The 20,806-nt window shown below is 41.2% G+C and overlaps 1 protein-coding gene across 1 annotated transcript; it reads left to right on the top strand.

The window, feature by feature from the left end:
* The first annotated feature begins 3,873 nt into the window (after nucleotides 1–3,873).
* On the top strand, nucleotides 3,874–19,747 carry dnajc3a (DnaJ (Hsp40) homolog, subfamily C, member 3a). The gene is made up of 12 exons (XM_004557808.3): nucleotides 3,874–4,123; nucleotides 4,605–4,715; nucleotides 4,811–4,935; nucleotides 5,258–5,332; nucleotides 7,231–7,383; nucleotides 7,519–7,700; nucleotides 11,605–11,724; nucleotides 12,194–12,299; nucleotides 12,394–12,514; nucleotides 18,364–18,496; nucleotides 18,906–19,054; nucleotides 19,233–19,747. The coding sequence occupies exons 1-12, from the start codon at nucleotides 4,042–4,044 to the stop codon at nucleotides 19,373–19,375; spliced, it is 1,500 nt and encodes a 499-aa protein (XP_004557865.2). The 5' UTR covers nucleotides 3,874–4,041; the 3' UTR covers nucleotides 19,376–19,747.
* Nucleotides 19,748–20,806: the final 1,059 nt, after the last annotated feature.

Here is a 20,806-nt window from a genome sequence, read left to right on the forward strand (position 1 = left end):
CGGAAGTGCTTCAGGAAGGTGAACGCGCGCAAAGCTACTGGTCCGGATGGGATTCCCGGCCGCGTCCTCAAGTCATGCGCGGCTCAGCTGGCTGGAGTGTTCACACACATCTTCAACCTTTCCCTCTCTCTGTCTGTAGTCCCAGCCTGCTTCAAAATGGCCACCATTGTCCCTGTACCCAAATCCTCCACCATCTCCTCATTGAACGACTGGCGACCTGTAGCCCTGACCCCCATCGTAAGCAAATGCTTCGAGAAGCTGGTCAGGGACTTCATCTGCTCTGCACTACCCGACTCACTGGACCCTCTACAGTTTGCATACCGCCACAACAGGTCCACTGATGATGCCATAGCCCTGACACTACACACTGCCCTGTCACACCTGGAGAAGAGAGACACGTATGTGAGAATGCTGTTTGTAGATTACAGCTCAGCATTCAATACCATCGTTCCCTCGAAGCTGGACAGGAAACTGCAGGATCTAGGACTGAGCAGCTCCCTCTGCAGCTGGATCCTTAGCTTCCTGTCTGACAGACACCAGGTGGTCAGACTGGGCAGCATCACCTCATCCCCCATCACACTGAACACTGGTGCTCCACAGGGGTGTGTACTGAGCCCTCTCCTGTACTCACTCTACACCTACGACTGCACAGCCACTAACAGCTCCAACATCATTGTGAAGTTTGCGGACGACACTACAGTGGTGGGTCTTATCACCAACGGTGATGAGACAGCTTACAGGGAGGAGGTCAGCGCCCTGACCCACTGGTGTCAAGACAACCATCTCACCCTCAACGTCGCAAAGACAAAGGAGTTGATAGTGGACTTCCGGAGGTGCAGAGAAGTACACACCCCCATCACCATCAACGGCGCTGCTGTGGAGAGAGTGAGCAGCTTCCGGTTCCTTGGAGTACATCTGACTGAGGATCTTACGTGGTCAGTACACACAAACAAAACAGTGAAGAAGGCGCAGCAGCGCCTCTTCTTTCTCAGGAGACTGAAAAGATTCGGCATGAGCCCCCGCATCCTCAGGACCTTCTATCACTGTGCCATTGAGAGCATCCTCACTGGATGCATCACCACCTGGTATGGCAACAGCACCGCCTACAACTGCAAAGCTCTCCAGAGAGTAGTGCGGTGCTCTGAACGGATAATTGGAGGTGAGCTTCCCTCCCTCCAAGACATCTACAGGAAGCACTGCCTGAGGAAAGCGGGGAGGATCATCAAGGACTCCAGTCACCCCAGCCATAAACTGTTCAGACTACTTCCATCAGGAAGGAGGTTCTGCAGCATCCGGTCCCGTACCAGCAGACTGAGAGACAGCTTCTTCCACCAGGCCATCAGACTGCTGAACACGTCATAGACACCTCAGCTTCACTACTGGAACTTTAACATTATGCACTCCATACTGTATATAAATGCCACTTGTTTTGCACATATTCAACTCTGTATATTTTATATATTTTATTATTATTATTATTATTATTATTATTATTATTATTTTTACTATTTAATTTGTAAAAATGTGTATACACACACACACACACACACACACACACACACACACACACACACACACACACACGTAGGAAAATATTTAGTATACACATCCAGAAATGCATACACTATTATATATTGTACATATATTTATTAGTTTCAGGTTGGCCATTCTTGTATTTTGCTCGTTTGTGTTGTTGTGTTTGCACATCTCTGCTGCTTGTGGGGCTCGCACACAAGAATTTCACTCGCATGTGCTGTGCCAGTGTGCCTGCACATGTGATGTGACAATAAAAGTGATTTGATTTGATTTGATCACAGGTAAGGGTCCACCACCAGTTCCAGGGAGATCTAAACAGAGACAGCTCGATTAGATTCAATACACCATTAAACACTGAGAGAGTCTTTTTAAAATAAGAGCTAAGAGCATGAACACGGGAGGTTCAACGTTCCAGCGCTGACTGCTCCGTGCCACAGCGTTAAATAGGGTAAAGCAGATCAGCGACAGGGCGAGACCCAGAGCAAGAGCCCACAATGAGCTCCGCCCAGGCAAGCAGGAGAGAGAGAGATAAAACAAAACAAACCTGTGGCAAACATGAGCCAGTCAGAGAGGCATGGGGACCATGACAGTTGGGTTTAATGAAGAGTAGAATTTTCGGATTATCACCAATTTTATAAACAGTACATTTGCATAATGACTAAAACTAGCACCACTGGCGAACAATAGGCTGTGAGTTCAGTTTCTTGATCATTAATATCCAAATTGTCATGATCATTGATCAACAACCACTGATCAAAGACCATTGATCAATGACAATTCATCAGTGGCGATGGGTACCATTCACAGAGAGTTGGGCTGCGCTTACAACATTGGTGAAAGATGAACCCTCAAGCCCCCTCCTCGATTCAGAGCTGGTCTTTCCCTTTTCATGTAAATGACCGCCTTGATTCCACATGTAAACCATGATTTTGCCCTGTCCAGGATGCGTATTGAAATAAATCAAAAGTGCTCCAAAATATAACTCTAGGATTTTATTAATGTTTTCCATTCATCCATGATAGTCATTATTCCTGCTTGATGGTAATGTTTAGGTTCACTGTCTATGTATGTAACTGTTTGTGAGGTCATGACAATTTACTTTGGTTGGCTTCGTTGCTGTGTTTAGCATTCTGCTGGTCATCTCATTATTTTATGTTCTTTTAATGTAACAAATTTCTGCATAATGTTCATATGCAGGGCCGTCCATATGTTTGTGGAGATCCACTCTTTAAGAGCATTTAGTTTAACACATGGTTGCTATTAATAATAAATGCTGCTTCATTTGGTGATTGAAATAACTTGGCCTTGATTTGTGGATGCTGCATGCCACACTTTCTTTGTTTCCTGTTTCTTCTTTGTCTTAAGTTTGGGGGGTCAAGGACTAGAGAAGACCCAAGCTGGTTTTTGCCCTAATCTATTAAAAACTATTTGAGAAAGCTTTTTGGTGGGGATGTGTTATGGTCTTTGTCTCCTTTTTTTAACTGCACTTTATACAGTAGACACAGTAATACTTAATGATCATATAGTTTCAAACTATTTATGAGAGTCCTTTGAAACTATGACATTAATAAAAACTAGAAACTGAGAGAATACAAGATGAAAATGTGTAACTGTTGTATATTTTTAGTGAATTCATTATATGATAGTTTATTAGTAAAAGTTACTTTTCATTTTTAAGTTTATAAAGCATGTATTGCTATAGTCAGCTCAAAAAAGGGTTAAGTACCTTAACCCTTAAAGTCCTGGAGGTCTTTGTAGCACTGCCAGGGCACAGTCATAAAAGGTTGTTAAATATAGTAGACTATAAGTTCTAATTTCCTTTTTTTCTTGTTCCATAAATCGTTGGGTTGCAGGCTAATACTTTTAAGAAACAGTTTAAAAAGTGTCAGTGTTTACTAACTCGTTTATTGTCTTTTTTCGTTCTGTCTCTGGCCCAGCCATAAACCAAGGAGAACTTCTGTATTTGTAAATTGTCTTTAGAAGCCAGGGTCTTTCGCTTTTACCGTAAAGATTTGACACTTATATGTTTGGGAAACGTTAAAAAAAAAAGGAGGAAAATCCACATAATTAACTGCTACAAATAAGAGATACAAGTAAATACAGATTTTTTAAAAAGATAAAATCTTAATGTCAAAATTACGGTTTACATTCTAGTTGATATACTTTTTACCTCAAAAATAAGGTGACTAGTGTACGTCCATAAGAACCACCGACCAACGCAAGCGCGCACGCACACACGCGCGCACACTGACCCTGTTGTGCTTGTGCTGCCGTGGCTGCTCTCTGTTGAACCAACAGATGTGGGCGGGGTTTTCCATATAATTCAGCCAATCACGATCACCCACGACCGGTCGGTTGCGTATGCTGGTCTACAGTGGCTGGGAAAAAGAGAAGAAATGTAGCCATCCGCCAACACATGGGATTGTAGCGAAATAAGGGGAGAACTGGTTGAAACAGTGACAGCTGAAGTCTGCGGGACGTGTCCAGAGAGAGAGAACTTTAACCATGGTTTCCATCGACCATGTGGCTCACAAAATACTGACGTACTTCCCATATGTTCTTGTTTTGATTGATATTAGGTTTCAAGGTAAGACGTTTGCTAGGTGTACTTTACATTTATAGCTGGTGAATGCTACCACTAACTTGAACTCGGGTTAAAGTTCAGACAACTTTATTACATGGGTAATGTCACTGACAGCATTAGCTTGTGAAATCGCTAATATTATTAGCTGACGTTAAGCTAGCTAGTCACTGGGTCAATTTTATTACTTAAAGCTAGCTGGTTTGAGCCTAAAGAATAAAAGATGATAGATAAAACTGCTTCTTTGATTATGCTTGCTCGTGAACGTCTTCAAGCTTGTAAGAAACCCAGGTACTTGTGAAAGTCTTTACCAATTACTGTGGGGAAAGCTGTTGCCGTTGCTCTTGTTATTGATGTGATTTACATTTTTGGGCGGGTCATATACAGGAATATTTAAATAAAATCTGATTATTGCATTACTTGAATGAGTAAAAATATGCTCAGTGTTGTTTTGTTGCACTATGATTTGTTCTATTTGTTTTTTAAGGAGGGAAATGTGGCAAGGATGGGAGTGTGGACAATCACATGGAGATGGGGAAGAAACTTCTTGCTGCTGGCCAGCTAGCTGATGCCCTCTCTCATTTCCATGCAGCTGTGGGTGAGTGTCAGAGACATGCTAACGACACCAAAAAAATGCCTTGGATTTTCCCAAAAGGTTTCTTCTAAAGTGACAGTTTCATTGGCATTTTACAGATATAGATCCCCAAAACTACATGGCATACTACAGAAGAGCTACAGTGTTTTTAGCAATGGGGAAGTCAAAATCAGCATTGCCTGATTTAAGCAGAGTCATTGAACTCAAACCGGACTTCACATCTGTAAGTTGTTGTCTTTACTGTTTGTCTAATGTGTATTTCTTCAGAAATGTTTTTTAACAGATGTAAATTTAAAATGTACATTTGACAGAAAATAGAATTTCAAAGCAATACTTCGTGTCATACTGCAGACTAACCTTTAAGGCAGAACTCTGTGATAAATCTATGCAAATAATTAGATAAAGCATGCAAACATCTGGCAACATTATCTTTTTATTTCGGCTGCGGGCCCAGGCGTGCTGGGAAATCAGTCGGTTCTGGAAGCTGTGTTGATAACTCTTTATTTTACATGCGAAACAAATTCTTGATGTGTCTCACTCAACAGGCACGGCTTCAGAGAGGAAATCTTCTTCTGAAGCAGGGAAAGCTGGATGAAGCGGAGAGTGACTTCAAGAAGGTGGTAAGTAAAGCAATACCCCCTTTTAAAGCAAAACTATGCTGGGGCAGACACTTGTGAGAGAAACAACAGTTCACCAGGAGGTGTCAGTGTTGATCTATGGCCGTAGTAACGTTGCAGTAGTCTTTTTTTTTTTTTTTTTTTTTTTTTTTTTTTTTTTTCTTCAGAATGATAAATATAAGTACAAAGACGTGTATTCATGGTTGTCTATACAGTGTCCTCCTTGTGGTGGATTTCAAGATAACAGATTAAAAAGCACTGTGAAGGGTGTGTTTGAAGAGATAAATGCCACTGAATGAAACTTAATTTTCCTTTACAGAACATAGAACATGAGCTAGTATTGTAGTAGTAGTATTATAGTATTGTATAACACTTATAACACTACAGTGAGGAACAACAGTGTGAGATTTTTGGATAATGACAGGGTAAATGCACTTTACAAAACACATGGTTCTTCGCAGTGAAACACCAGGGAAGTTGAAAGCCTTAAAAGAACAGGAAAGGGGGGTCATGTATATTTGAGTTTACTTACTAGATGTAAATAATGGGGAACGCTCATTTGAGCATTCTCGCACCATTTTAGAGGCTTGAATTTGTAAATGCATGTCCAATTAGAATCACATACTGCCACCTAAAATCATACAGTAAATGGCCTTGCCATGTCTGTGAATAAGTCTTAGGTTCCAATCGGGCTGTACAATATGAAGAATAATAGGATCAGATGGATGATATTAAAACATCCATCTTTTTCACATTACACTCGTTTTATACATGGATATGGTTTGGTTATGAAAAGTCTGACACGGAGCACAGAACTGGTCCCCAACACAGACACAACAAACCTTTTCTACCGGAGTATAGAAAGAGTTTACGAGAAGCAAAAAAGAGCCCCCAGGTGCTCAAAACAAACCTTACACTTAAAGGTTAGAACAGGCTTTTCCCTGCAGTGTGCCATGTAATAAAGACAAGTCAAAGTCACAACACTCGACTGCAGGTACACGACACCCAGCTATAAACACTTCACACAAGTCGAGTTGCCTGAGATTCACAGAATTTACAGAAAATGCACTATTTTGCGATTATATATCATTATCGGGATGAGAAATGTCTTCGGATAAGAGATTTTGGTCATATCGCACAGCCCTAAGTTCCAGGGACTTGGATGAACAGTTCACATGGTGTCACTTTGACCTTAAAGTATGCAGGTCATAGGCTCGTTTTTGGTCACCTGTCCACACTTCCCTGAAACCACCACCAGCAAGCTCTGAACTTCAAGTTGAAGCTTAATGATTAGTCCCATAATCATTCTTATGTTCTTATGTATGCTACACTGAATGATCACAGCCTTGGAATACTTTTAATAGTCTATTTCTGGAATTGCCTAAAGTATGGAAAAGTATTTAATTTTAAGCTGAGATTCATCCTCCATCAAGAGTGCAAAGAGTTCTTTTGCCTCCAGGGGGAAAGATTACATCTGAGCTTCTGCAGTCTATTTTTTTATTTTTTGTGGACTTCGTTTTGCTGGTATACTGTTGAGGGAACGGGCCAGAGGTGCAGGCTGTTCTGCTGCTTCAGCAGTCCACAACATTGGCCTGGTGTAATGCGTCACATTTATGCTCTTCCCTTAGCTGAGCTAGCAGGAACCATTTAAAGAGTAGATAGGTCTATTTGTAAGAGTTGTGCCATTAGCTGAGATGGCTCTTGTGAGTATGATGACCTCTGCAACGAGATTCATTATAACGTTATCTGTGCAGGGACTGGCAAGCACTGCAGTGATAAGTAATATTTTCGGGAGGCAGAAGATGGCACAGAAATCTCAAATTGGAATACATCTATGAGAGATGGAATCACATTTTCTTTAGCTACATTAGTACTTAGCGTAATGCCTTGAAATCTTCTAGCTGAAGTCCAACCCCAGCGACAAAGAAGAGAAGGAGGCCCAGAGCCAGCTGACAAAATCAGATGAAATTCAGCGCCTGGTGGCTCAGTCACGCCGGAGCTTCGACGACAAGGATTATGTGACAGCTGCTGCACAGCTTGACACCGTCATCGAGGTGAGAGACATTCCTTGCCAGTATTGACTGATTTTCCCACAAGCATAGGATTTTCTGCATTATCATCGATACAGAGAGTACAGAGCATTTGCGTATCACCTGAAGTCTGTAAGCGTTATTGTCCGACTGTTGCAGACGTGCATTTGGGATGTGACCTCTCGTGAGATGCGAGCAGAGTGTTTCATTCAGATGGGAGAGATGGGGAAAGCTATCAGCGACCTTAAAGCTGCATCCAAGTTAAAGAATGACAATACCCAGGCTTTCTACAAGCTGAGCACCATCTACTATAATCTTGGAGACCATGAGATGTCCCTCAGGTAAGGACTCGCAGACTGTTTGCTTTCAAGAAGCTCCCTGCTGCTGTTTACACTGTGGCAATGCCACAATAAGGCAGCATGTCACTATGGTTGATACTCTACTAATCACAAAGCTTTTATTCTAAATTAAAAAAAAATAGCAGGAACATTTCTGATAATGATTTAATCTTAGTTATTTTTTCTTAAAAAATATATTGGATTTACACTTCATCAGAGTGCAGTATAGTGGGTAGCTCATTCATAGACTGTGCCTCATAAGAATAAAAAAAAAAAAAAAAAAAAAGGTAAACAGGATTTTAAATTTTGCTATTATCTTAAAAGGGTTGTCTTTTTGTACAGCCATGCACTTTTGCCCACTCTCTGGAAGTCTAATTTTCACCACTTTCAGTAATATGCATGAGTGAAGTGTGCTAGATTTCCTCCTCTGTGTCAGAAAAGGCAACACTTTAGCTTGAATGTAAGTTTTGAGGAGGAAATGGAGTCAAGAGGCCAAAATAGCTGAGTAGTACTGCAACGGTTCATGTGGCCCAAAAAAACCCCCCCAGAACTTGTGCTTATTTAAGGTGCTGTGAGTGGGCGCACAGTGAAGGCTCTAATGTTTAAGTCGACTGTCTGCAGAAGTTTGCATTCAGTGGTAAAATTGCAAAACAAGAAATGAACCAAACATAGTGGTACAGAGAGCAGCGTATGGCTTCACAAAGGCATAGCCTTCATGGATTTCAAAACACAACTGAAATTAATATTGGAAATTTTTGTGTAGATACTTTTATATTTTATAAAATGGCATCTTTCTATTCTGATGAATGTCATGACGAATGCATTTCCACCCTCAACATTACAAATGCGTGTATGATGATGATGTGGACTGCTGTTTCAGTGACTGGCCTTCTCATTGCTATTATTATTATCATCATTAGAAAGACTGTAGCCATAAATGACATAAGTAAGTTACTAACAGTGTAGGGACTAATGCGCTATTAAGTAACGCGTTACAGTTACTACGTTATTTTTGTGTGGTAACGAGCACAGTAACTAGTTATTATGCGAAAGCCAGGAACACGTTAGTCGTTACTGGGATTTAGATAGGGTCGTCATTGGTTACTTCGTGTGGTGGCTATCACGGAGCTTCCGCAGATTCAGTAACATTAGCAAGTGGTGGAGGACAGCAGGTGGATGAGGGAAAGGGGAGGCAAAAGGAGAGACCCGAAGTGGCCGCCAGTCCGAGTGTCAGGTGAACTGAACTTCAGGTAAGAAGTTATGACCTGCAGTCTATCTGGGTCAGATATAAACCATGTTTAGGTGGAGTTTATTTTTGTTATGCTGACTTTTCCGTACTGCGTACTAGCTAGCATGACGGAGTTTCTATACAGCTGGGTGGGTGCTATGATGTTACTGAAGTTGAACTTTATTTTGTTCATAAGGTTAATTATTAGAGTTGCCAACCGTCCCCTAAAAAAAACGGAATCGTCTCGTATTCAGAGAAAATATTACGCGTTTCGTATTGAGGTGAAAAGGAACACAGTTTGTCCCGGACTTATGCTACAATGAAAAAGACACAAAGCTGGATTTATTCTGTGTCTTTGCTGCACAGCTGCCTCTTCTCTCATTCTCCCCCCTCCCTCAGCTGATCGGCTTTTCTCTCTTGTTTGTTTATCGCCCACTTCACGCCAGAAAGAGGAAACCGCCGGATGTCACGCTAAGTCAAGTCAAGTCAAGTCAAGTTTATTTATAGAGCACATTTAAAAACAACCAAGGCTGACCAAAGTGCTGTACAGTAAATACAGATAAAAATACAATAGAACACAATTTCGTAATAACACCTCGCTGATAAAAATAAAATAAAAATATATAAAACAAATAAATTAAACCTTTCTAAAAGCCAATAAAAAGAGGTGAGTTTTAAGAGCGGTTTTAAAAGTTTCTAGGCTTTTGGAGAGTCTGACGTGAGGAGGTAAACTGTTCCACAGTCTGGGTGCAGCCACAGCAAACGCCCTCTCTCCCTTTGTCTTTAATTTATACCTGGGAACATCTAAAAGCATCAGGTCGGCTGACCTCAAAGATCTCCTGGGGCGATAAGTACTAAGGAGTTCTGACAGGTAAGAAGGTGCAGTGCCATTTAAAACCTTAAAAGCCAGCAATAAGATTTTAAAATCAATCCTAAAGGCAACTGGGAGCCAGTGGAGAGAGCAGAGAACCGGAGTGATGTGGTCTCTTTTTTTTGAACCGGTCAACAGGCGAGCGGCAGCGTTCTGCACCAGTTGAAGGCGATGTAGACAGGAACGATCTAGGCCAGCATAGAGGGAATTGCAGTAGTCTAGCCGTGAAGTAATAAAAGCATGGACCACTCTTTCTAGATCGTTCCTGCAAAGGTAAGACTTGACTTTGGCTAAAATCCGCAAATGATAAAAAGATCCCTTAACTACAGAGCTAATTTGTTTATCAAGTTTAAAAGCATTGTCAAAAATAACACCAAGACTCTTAATGGAAGAAGTGCAATCGGAGGTTAGGGGTCCCAAAAAGTCAAGAGAGAAGTTGGGATCTTTAGGAAGCCCAAACACAATGACTTCAGTTTTGCTTTCATTAAGGTGTAAGAAGTTAAGAGTCATCCAAGTCTTAATGTCAGACAAGCAGGAGAGTAGCGGCTGCAAAGAAACATTGCAGTTCAACCTCAGAGGGAGGTAGATCTGAATATCATCGGCAAAGATGTGGAAGGACACATTATGTTTACGGAGCACATCGCCCAGAGGGAGCAAGTACAGAATAAACAACAGGGGGCCTAGTATGGACCCCTGAGGTACGCCACAGGTTAAAGGAGCTCTGGGAGATGACAGTTCACCAAGGTGAACAGAAAAACTCCTATTATTCAAATAGGACTGGAAAAACTTTAAGACAGTGCCCTTTAAACCGACACAGTGTTGAAGGCGGGATAGCAGTATGTTGTGATCAACAGTGTCGAAGGCTGCTGTCAGGTCCAGGGTTACTAAGACAGCAGCACAACCAGAGTCAACAGTTAAAAGCAAATCATTAAAAACTCTCAGAAGGGCGGTTTCTGTGCTATGCCGAGCTCTAAAACCAGACTGGAACTTCTCATAGAGATTGTTATTGTCAAGAAATAGCTGGAGCTGCGTGAGGGCGGCTCGTTCCAGTACTTTAGACAGAAAAGGGAGGTTGGAAATGGGCCTATAGTTAGAGAGTAGGGATGGATCTAGATTAGGCTTTTTAAGGAGAGGTTGAACAACAGTGTGCTTGAAGGGTGTTGGAAAACAACCAGAACTGAGGCAGGCATTGATCAGGACCAGAAGGAAAGGTCCGACTGAGTCCAGAACCTGCTTCAGAAGCCGAGAGGGGATAGCATCGGTGGAACAGTTGGTAGTCTTAACCTTGCAGACTATTTCATGCAGCTGAGAGAGAGAGAGATTGGTTCGAACTGATTAAAGGCAGAATGGCACAAAGACAAAACACAGGGATTGGAAGGTGAAGATGGAATGACAGACTGCAGGGAGGAAATCTTGTTTGCTAAGCAACAGCAGCACGTTTAAGCTTGATCCGCTGTTGTTAGAATTTATTTAAAATTAATTTCTAGTATCAGCTGATGTTTGCTGGAGCCACAGCTGTAAAGCAACACATTAAAAAGAGAATTCTGAGTAAAACCAAAGTTACTTTCCCTAGTAACTAGTTACTTTGAAAGTAACGAGTAACTTGAAGTAACTGAGTTACTTTTGATAGAAGTAACTAAGTTACTAATTTAAAGTAACTTGCCCAACACTGGTTACTAATGATCATGCATTTGTACATTAGGGTTTATTTACTGTAAATCTGGTGTGTTATTGTCATTCTGTTCATGTCGTCACCATTGAAAGTTAGCCTTTTCAGCCTCACCTTTCCTCTGTCCTATGATCTCCAGTGAGGTGCGTGAGTGCTTGAAGTTGGATCCTGATCACAAGCAGTGTTACAGCCATTACAAGCAAGTGAAGAAGCTCAACAAACAGATCCAAGCTGCTGAGGAATACATCCAAGAACAAAGGTGTGTTTGTATGTTCATGAAAACATTTTTATGAGCACGAGTTTAAATTGAATCCTCAGGAATAATGTCGTTTTGGTCCACCTTTAGAGTGCTGGTTTAAGTGGTAAGAGTAAAGTGGTACGGCTAACAGCATATCAGTGAGTGTCCTCACAAAGATAGAAATGTGTCAGGAAAGTCTTCATCTCTGTAAATATAAAATAATATCCCATCTGAATACCGGGGATTGCATCAGCTGTACAATGACGGCTCTCTTATCCTCAGGCTCCCCCACTTCTCTGGTTTTACAAAGAGGCGTGCAAATCCCATCTTAACGTGAATGGATGTCACATCATGTTTGACATATATAAGGTTTCATATTTACAAGACTTAAAAGAGAAATTAACGATGGTGTGGTGTTTGTGGGTGCAGTGATCCATGTTGCAATCCCCTGTTTTGCCAGCGTCACATAATCGCCTCCCGCTTCCTTTAGGTATGAAGACGCAGTGAGCAAGTACGAGGCGGTGATAACCACCGAGCCCAATGTGCAACATTTCTTGCTTCTTGCCAAGGAGCGAATCTGCCATGCGCTAACACAGGTAAGCCCCTTTACTGCTGCAAAAGGATGTGTTAGGCCGCTGTGCTTCTATTAAAGGATCTATCCAAGCTTCGTTTTTTCTTTGTTATGACCAGGCCCAGCAGGCTAGCAGAGCAATCTCAGTCTGTAGTGAAGTCCTAAAGTCCAATCCTGCGAATGTTAATGTGCTGAAGGACAGAGCTGAGGCCTATCTCCAAGATGAACAGTATGAGGAAGGTAAGCCCGACATATGTAGCTGCATCAAGGTCCTTCAAGATCGAGGGTGGGTAACATTTTGTCTGCTGGCTGGACTGACTTGGGAACAATAAGCAAACACATCAGCTGAATAGAATCCCTGCATCAGTGAATAAAAACAAAATGGTACAAATATATATGCACTTTATAAAGTCATAGATTATAATTGTTACTCACTTGCACTTCACCAAATGAAGAAATTCTAGATTAATATTTACCATTTATATTCATATGTAACGTTTCCCATGCATTGACGTCACAATAGTTGGCTATAGTTTTAGACTTTCATTTTCCAAAGTCTGATACAAAAAGAAATTGATTTATTAGTGGCCAGTTCCCTTGCTCTTGTTTTGAAAGTTCAGTTCCTGCTAACCGGATAGCATAAGGAGGTCTCACCACTCAGCAAGCACCTTGGTAATGCTTGTGCACGGTTACTCGCACACTTGAGCCACATTCTCTTTATCTCAGAAATCGGAGGTCATCGGAAAAAGAAGTGTTTTGTCGGATACCTGAAAAGTTGAACACAATGCTTGTTTATTGGTGCTTAAAAACGCTGCAGTGTTATTAGCTCTCTCTATGGATTGTTTAGAGAGTCATAAATGCACAACAGCAGCAGCGTAGATTACAAGTAGCCGTTTAGTGCTGCTGATGTCTTTGTAGCACTAGTTGCCTTGTGGGTTCTCCTCAGTAAGCAGAGAGAGGAGAAACTTGAATTGCTCACATACACACAGTTCGTTATTGTAATTAGTACAGGGGGGGAAAAATGCTTGCTTTGCTGAGTTGCCCTACTTCAGAGCGCCGTCTGCCTCTCGTACTCGGCCACTGTGCAGCCGCTTGCTGTGCTCCACGGCGCACACTCTCCTCTGACCCCACTCCTCCTATACAGGGAGAGAGGTTAATTAGCAGATGCATGCAGGTGTACCACTCTCTCCCAGCTGGCACTGCTCCCTAAACACTTCTTCCTACAGCTGATCCAGCAAAACAAACCCCACCGCCACAGTCTTGCATTGCAAAGTCAGGGTCTGTGTTGCTGATCCAACTTTCCTAATGGGAAATCCAACTTTAGGAGGCATTCCAGCTAAAGGTTTCCCACTCAAAATGGAGCGTGGCATTATTTTGAAGCTTGTGTGCAGATGGCCTGTTTGTCTTCAGTTCAGTTTGGGTGTTTGTTTTATGTCTGTCCTGCTTTTGAGCGCACTCAGCAATGTTTGGATGGAATTTCTTTACATTTGGCAAAAACAATCACTCAAAGATTAAGTCATCAGAATCTAGAGGTTAAAGGTCAGGGATACTATGACTTCACAAAATGCCTTTTTTGGCAATGCCTCACACAGACTGTCATAAGACTGTCACGTTAATCTACAAGAATAACATGGTGCACTGTAAACTGGACAGAAGTCAGCTTCACTGAGTCTCGACAGACATGTGTGCAAACTGCAACTTTACATCTGCAAAGTGGTAATTACAGATCAGCTTCACAAAAGCTGTTACACTTCCAATCTTGGAGTCTGCAGCGCTGTAGATGCTGAAATTCAATTGAAGTTTTTGTGATGAGAACACAACGATTAGTCTTACTGACTTTATTGGGTGCAACCTGAAACTCAAATGCCCTTCAGCATAGCAGCTCTGCCTCATAATGAAGCTTATAATGACCAACTGAACTACATGTTTGCTGCTGAGTCTGAAGTTATTTGTTTTATACCTTAGAAATTTTTTCTCACTTTAAATTTAAGAACTGAGCAGGAAAAATGTTTGAAAAGCACATTAATGTATTTCAGATGAACTTGTGCAAAATGCAACCTCAATAATAAATGGTAAGTTAAATTAACGCCTTTATGACTGCAAATTTTAAAGTGGGTGAGGTCTGGACTTTGAATGGGCCATATTTCTATAGTGGTTTGGTTCTTTTCTAGTTGTGAACTTTAACATTTAACATGCTAACTGAGGCCTGCATAGTCTGAGATGGCGCTCTTGGGGTGTTTTGCAGTATTTTTGAGTGTTGCACAGTCTGACCTTGAGGTGAATTGGCTGGGATGTTCACTCGTAGGAAGATTGGCAGCTGTCTCGAATGTTTTCCGCTTGTGAATAATCTTTCTCACTGCAGAATGGTGCACTTACCATTACCCTCCTCAGATTGATGGGCAACAACGGTTGCTTGTCTAAGATCACTGATGATTTCTTCCCTCCTTGGCATTGTGTTGGCGCACACACCAGAATGCTCCAGACCGGGAGACCTGGGTGATCGTGGCTCAAAGAGTTGGCAGTTTGTCTTGTAATCGGAAGGTTGCCGGTTCGAGCCCCAGCTCGGACAGTCTCGGTCGTTGTGTCCGTGGGCAAGACACTTCACCTACCGCCTACTGGTGATGGCCAGAGGGGCTGATGGCGCGATATGGCAGCCTCGCTTCTGTCAGTCTGCCCCAGGGCAGCTGTGGCTACAACTGTAGCTGCCTCCACCAGTGTGTGAGAGTGAATGAATAGTGGAATTGTACAGCGCTTTGAGGGCCCCGAAAAGCACTATATAAATGCAATCCATTATTATTATTACTGCCAACACTCCTTCTTTTATGGAGGCGTTCACATTCGTTGCGGATCAGTTAATCGCGTGCATTTGATTATCAGCTCCTGACTGCTGTTTAACCTGTGAGTTTGTCTGAAAGCAGCACAGGTGTGCTTTTTGCACTTGACTGTAATTACCCAAACTCTTGTGCACTATCTGTAACTGTTGTCATGCTAGGAGCCCAACACAAGGGGTCCTTGTAACACAACACAGTATGCAGAGTGAAACAAAGTTAGGCGTCAGTGAAACCTCTTTTAAGCAGCTTCCTTCAGATCTCATAACTGTACATAGAAACGTATGTAGAGTACATCCTGCAAATTAATTTTTGCATGTAAACCAAAAATATTGTTTTTCAGACAGAAGAGAGATTCTAACATCTAATTACCTTCTGCCTCATTCAATACAATCTGTCTGTTAATTACCAAATGCCTTCTATTTTTGAATTTAGATAAGCACAGTGCAGGTTACATGTGTGGCTAAATATAAGAATCTTCATTTTGAATTTGGTTGAAGCATACAGCTAACAGATCTCAAGCCAGAGAAGACAAACGTCACCAACCCTGAGAGCACTTTATTACATACAGCATGATTAGAATTAAATGTGGAGCCGAGTGTTGGAGGTAAATATAACCTGCGAGATGTAGACCTGCCCAGCACTGCTGGCAGAGCAAGTGTGCAAAATTACTTGTTTTTCAAACATGAAGCTTCAATGGCAGTGGCAGAAAGTGCACGCACGCACGCACACACACACACACACACACACACACACACTCAGCTCTTACTATCCTTAACGCTTTACTGACAGAAGGTGGGATTAGGCTGAAACAACGGTCTCCCCATCAATTGTCAAATTGCAGAAATGATGGCAGATGGTGAAATCTGCAGGAATAATCTCCCACTAATCATTTTACCTGTCACCTGATGTTCAGCTACTGCTGTGCAACAGACCAGTGCATATTTTTATCAAAATTCCTGCCTACACTATGTGTATCTGTCAATTAAATTTAAAATGTAATGAAAACCATCACACCCATCTTAACATGTTTTTATACAGACGGATATTGTAATAGCCAAACCTTTGGTGCTGTAGGACTCGAGCTGGGTAGTGTTAGCTTGAAGGTATATTAAATAATGACAAACAGTGTAACCAGTGACTATATTCAGCAGCACAAATGTACAGACACATTTTGAATGTTTGGACAATCATTAGGGGACTTAAAGCAATACTTGAAGCAGATGATATAATTTTGAAACATATTGGCTTTATGAGTACACGATTAGTTGAGACAATGCAAATTTCTTGGTCTCTGCAGCATTTGAAGATCAAATGATTCATGTACTGGGCTGTGGTGCAGCCCCTCTGTTTAAATTCTATGAGATTGGATATTTTAGCTCCTCTCCATTTAAGGTAATTTTTTTTTTTTCTAAATCTGATTGGCTTACCTTTACAAACAGAAGGTTTGAACAGCAGGTGGGTGAAACTGCTCACAGCTAGAGCCCTGTGTCTGAGCTCCTGTGTGCTTCTGTGTTCATTGTGGCAAGTGATAAAAATACCAAATTGGCACAGACAGTTGAAGAAACATCAGGAGCACTTTGCTGTTGGAGAGCAAAATGTTGCAACTCTCGCTTTAGTAGATTTTTAGTGATGGAGAACGATGCATTTGCAAAATCGCTGGGTAAATTGTGTTTCTACTCTGCAGTATTAAATATTAGTTGTATCTCAGCTTTAAACTCAGATGTCAGAAACAAAGGTCAACATATGCATAAAGAAAATGTTAGCTACAAAAAAAATAAAGATAAATTAAACCTCTGTGCTTAAATTAGACTGTATAACCGGCAACACCCATATTGATATTATTATTGAAGGCTTGCATCTACTAAGCCTTTATTTCAACTCTTACAATAAAACACACCCATGTATCCATCCAATTAAACCCACAGTAACTGCTGCCATCAGTCCAGGCAGGTCAGCCTGACAGTAATAATATTCTTCTCAAAGATCCCAGCATCACCCCAGCAGGTGATGCTGGCTGGACTAAGTCTGTGTGTGTTGTAATCACCATGGCATAAACACATCAGCAGGTAGTGAAGCCAGACCTTGTGTGGGATTTTTACCTGTTAAAAAACACGGGTGTTAATTCACCACAGAGGGTAAACAAGCCTCAAAGCAACCAAACGTGTGCACACAAACAGCCTTAATATGAAAGTTTATTCAAGGACACTAGTGACGTAATATCACAAAGTGGATATTTGTGGATCCCGTGCTTCACTACTGATAACAATCATTTGTTACGTTTCTTTAAGCGTCTGCTGTGAATTTAAGCTATTTTAATTTAATTGCCACTACCATGGTTCTTCGGTTTCAGATACACGGCAACCATTGCTCTGACAGCTGGATAGTTTCTGAAATTTTAATTGCCATACCTTGTGTAGGTATTTTTATTTATTTAAAAATGTGTCTGTACTAAAGGAATCAATTCTCCAGCAAGTAAGGTGTGTTTAAATCGGCGCAGGTGATGCCGCTCTTCACCGTTCAGAGAGTAATGCTTTTTCTCTGAGAAGTCTATTCTCATTTGTAGAGGTCGATACTGATTTTTACAGAAATTTGTGACAATATAGCATCGACAGCTTGAGCAGGAGACATCATAGATTCGAAGCAGTTTCAGTTTTAGCTATATAGTGGTAAAGTACAACAACAGTCAGCTCAATGCACTTTACATTGTAAGGTAAAACCCGACAATAATAAAGAGAGAACCCCAGCAATCAAACAACACCCTATGAGCACCCACTTGGCGACAGCAGGAAGAAGAAAAAAAAAAAGTAATGTAAAGTAATGTACAAAATTTTCTTATATTAAGAAACCCCCAAAATCGGGCTCAGGGAGGGAACGCTGTCTGCCACGACTGGCTGGGGGTGATGAGAAGAAGACAGGATAAAAGACATGGACGATTAAATGGAGAGTGGTGTATAAACACCATATAGTGAGTGAAGAAGAAAAACTCACTGCATCATGGGAAGCCCCCAGAATCCAAATGATCCAAAATCATCTGCATATTAACCCATATTTAGCCACAAAGTTTCTTGTATTTGAATGAATGAACTCTTACATAAGGGCAGGGGAGGAACAGGAAGCTGGATATACTGTAGATTGGTGTTAGAGCAGTTACATCAAAGATGTGTTTTTTCAGTTAAGGTATTGTTTACATCACATTATTAGTTTTCAGTGAATAAATAATACTAATTTCATTGTACTCCTTTTTTTTGTCCTCTTCAGCTGTTAAAGATTACGAGACTGCTGCAAAACACAGCGAGGGGGACCGTCACATCAAAGAAGGTCTGGAAAGAGCACAGCGGCTACTCAAACAGTCTCAGAAGAGGGATTATTATAAGATCCTTGGAGTGAAGAGGTGGGAATCGGTCAATGGATTTGGGAATTTTTGCAGATCAAGTTCAGCAAGAAAATGTAACACATTATTGCCAATCAGTTGGTGGAGAATTTAAACTTAAAAAGTAGTTTTCTTATGAAAGACCGCTGGTTTGCTTTTAGGTTGCTTTTTTATCAGGCCAAAACATCACTGCTCTTGAATATTTCATCATTGATGCCTTTTGAACATTTTTGAGTTTAAAAGGTCTACTGATAATCTGAGATGGAATACAAATTTACAGCCACGGAGGCATTTGTATTACACTGGGGCTAGAAAACTAACTCTGACACTTGGATGAGTATTTTTAGGTCTGGCTTAGGTCAAAATGAGAAAAGAAAAGCTGTTCTTATCTTTGACAAATGTGCTGATAATGCTGTCGCCGTGGTCACAGAACTGCCCAGAAAAAGGAGATTATCAGAGCCTACAGGAAACTGGCACAACAGTGGCACCCGGACAACTTCCAGGATCCGGAGGAAAAGAAGAAGGCAGAGAAGAAGTTCATAGACATCGCTCAGGCTAAGGAGGTTCTCACTGATCCAGGTAGTGTGTGTGTGTGTGTGGAAAGTTGTTAATGCAAGCCTAAATCACTTCAAGAGTTGCTGTACCATTTACCATTACCCTTTAGATTGTTCTCTACAGCTCTAACACTAATGGTTTTAGAAAAAGAGACACTGATTTCTAATTCAAGTGTGTGACAAGAATCTTCACGTTTTCCTAGAGATGAGAACCAAGTTTGACCACGGAGAAGACCCCATGGATCCAGAGAGCCAGCAGGGGCACCATAATCATCACTTCCACGGCTTTCAGGGTTTCAATCCGTTTGGCTCCGGGCCCTTTAACTTCAAATTCAACTTCAACTGAGGCGGCTTACTCTTCAGCACAGCTGGAGTGAATATTTGTACTTTCCTCCCTATTTAAAAGGGAGATCACTGGCATAAAAAGACTGTTCACAAGTATCATAAAAATGTGGAGCATAAGGTGACTTGATTCAGTGAGTCTAATTAATTAAAAATGCATCAAAACTTTGGGGGAAAAGGTCTCCTACTCTGCTAACAAATATCAGACTTGAAGCGGCTTTTATCTATCAGATCTTACTCTTGTATCCTCTCCACAAATTGTACAATCACTTCACATCCATTCGTAGGAATGTATTTGTACAGAGGTACAGTATTATTTTTGTATGAATGGAGGGTTTTTTGAACTGTAAATAAAGAGCTATTTATGTACATTAAATTGAATCGAGAGCATTTTTTAACCGACATCGACAGAGACTAAAGGGTAATAATTGTGACTCCTTAAATTCACGCTGAAAGTGTATATATTGAAGAACAGACCAAGAAAATCTCCTCAAATACATCTTTTGGACCATGAATCATTAACTGACCTCAGTGGTGAGCACAACTCGCAAACAATTTTTGCAATGACATTTTGTAGCAAAGGTTTATTCTTGATCCACCAAACAGTAATATAAACAGTTCAGTTTGACACAGCACAGTGAAAGATGGGTGCCCTGAGAGCAGCCTTCCTGCGCCCGTTTTCTTTAATGTTCACTTTTAAGACATAAATCTGCCGTTTGCTTCAGTCCAGCAGCAACACTGATCTTGGGACAGTTGATTCCTGAGACAAAACTGGTTCATTGTGGAATTGAAACAAAAAACCAAGAAAAACTGTAGAAGTACAGTGAAGTTGAAGACTCATAACATGTAAACATCTTGTAATAACTTAAAATCCCCTACCATCCATTAACCGTGACCTTAAGTGTGCAAATGAGGAGTTTTTCATCCGTAATATTAAAGTCTCGCCTGAGGGATGTACCACAAAGCAAGATGAATGGGCTAAAAGAATGATGGCACTAAAGACGGGAGATTTCAATGTCACCAAGGTGGCTCTCTAGTTACAATGAACTCCTTACCTGCTCACAGTTTTGACAGTTCTGAATGACGGGCTGCTGTAAAGAATGACATAGACGCTCCGCTGTGGGATTACTGTGTTATATATAAACCCACAGAGATGCACATTAATACAGTAGCAGTAAACCGGCAGAATCCACATACAGTCAACTGATGATGCGCAAAATGCATAAATATCCTTACAATTGGTTCTGATTTGCTGCAAAGTCAGTTTTATACTGTTGGTATTGCAGTTATTTGATTATTGGTTGACTATTTATCACAGCGAAAGCTCAGTCAATAACAGTAATGTAGGTTTTAACAAAAAGTCAAAATGATAATCACCTCCATTCCACAGTGGTGGTAGCCATGTAGTTACTTCAGTGGGTACTTAAGTAGTACT

The sequence above is a fragment of the Maylandia zebra genome, linkage group LG16 (assembly GCF_041146795.1).
Source record: "Maylandia zebra isolate NMK-2024a linkage group LG16, Mzebra_GT3a, whole genome shotgun sequence".
NCBI lineage: Eukaryota > Metazoa > Chordata > Actinopteri > Cichliformes > Cichlidae > Maylandia > Maylandia zebra.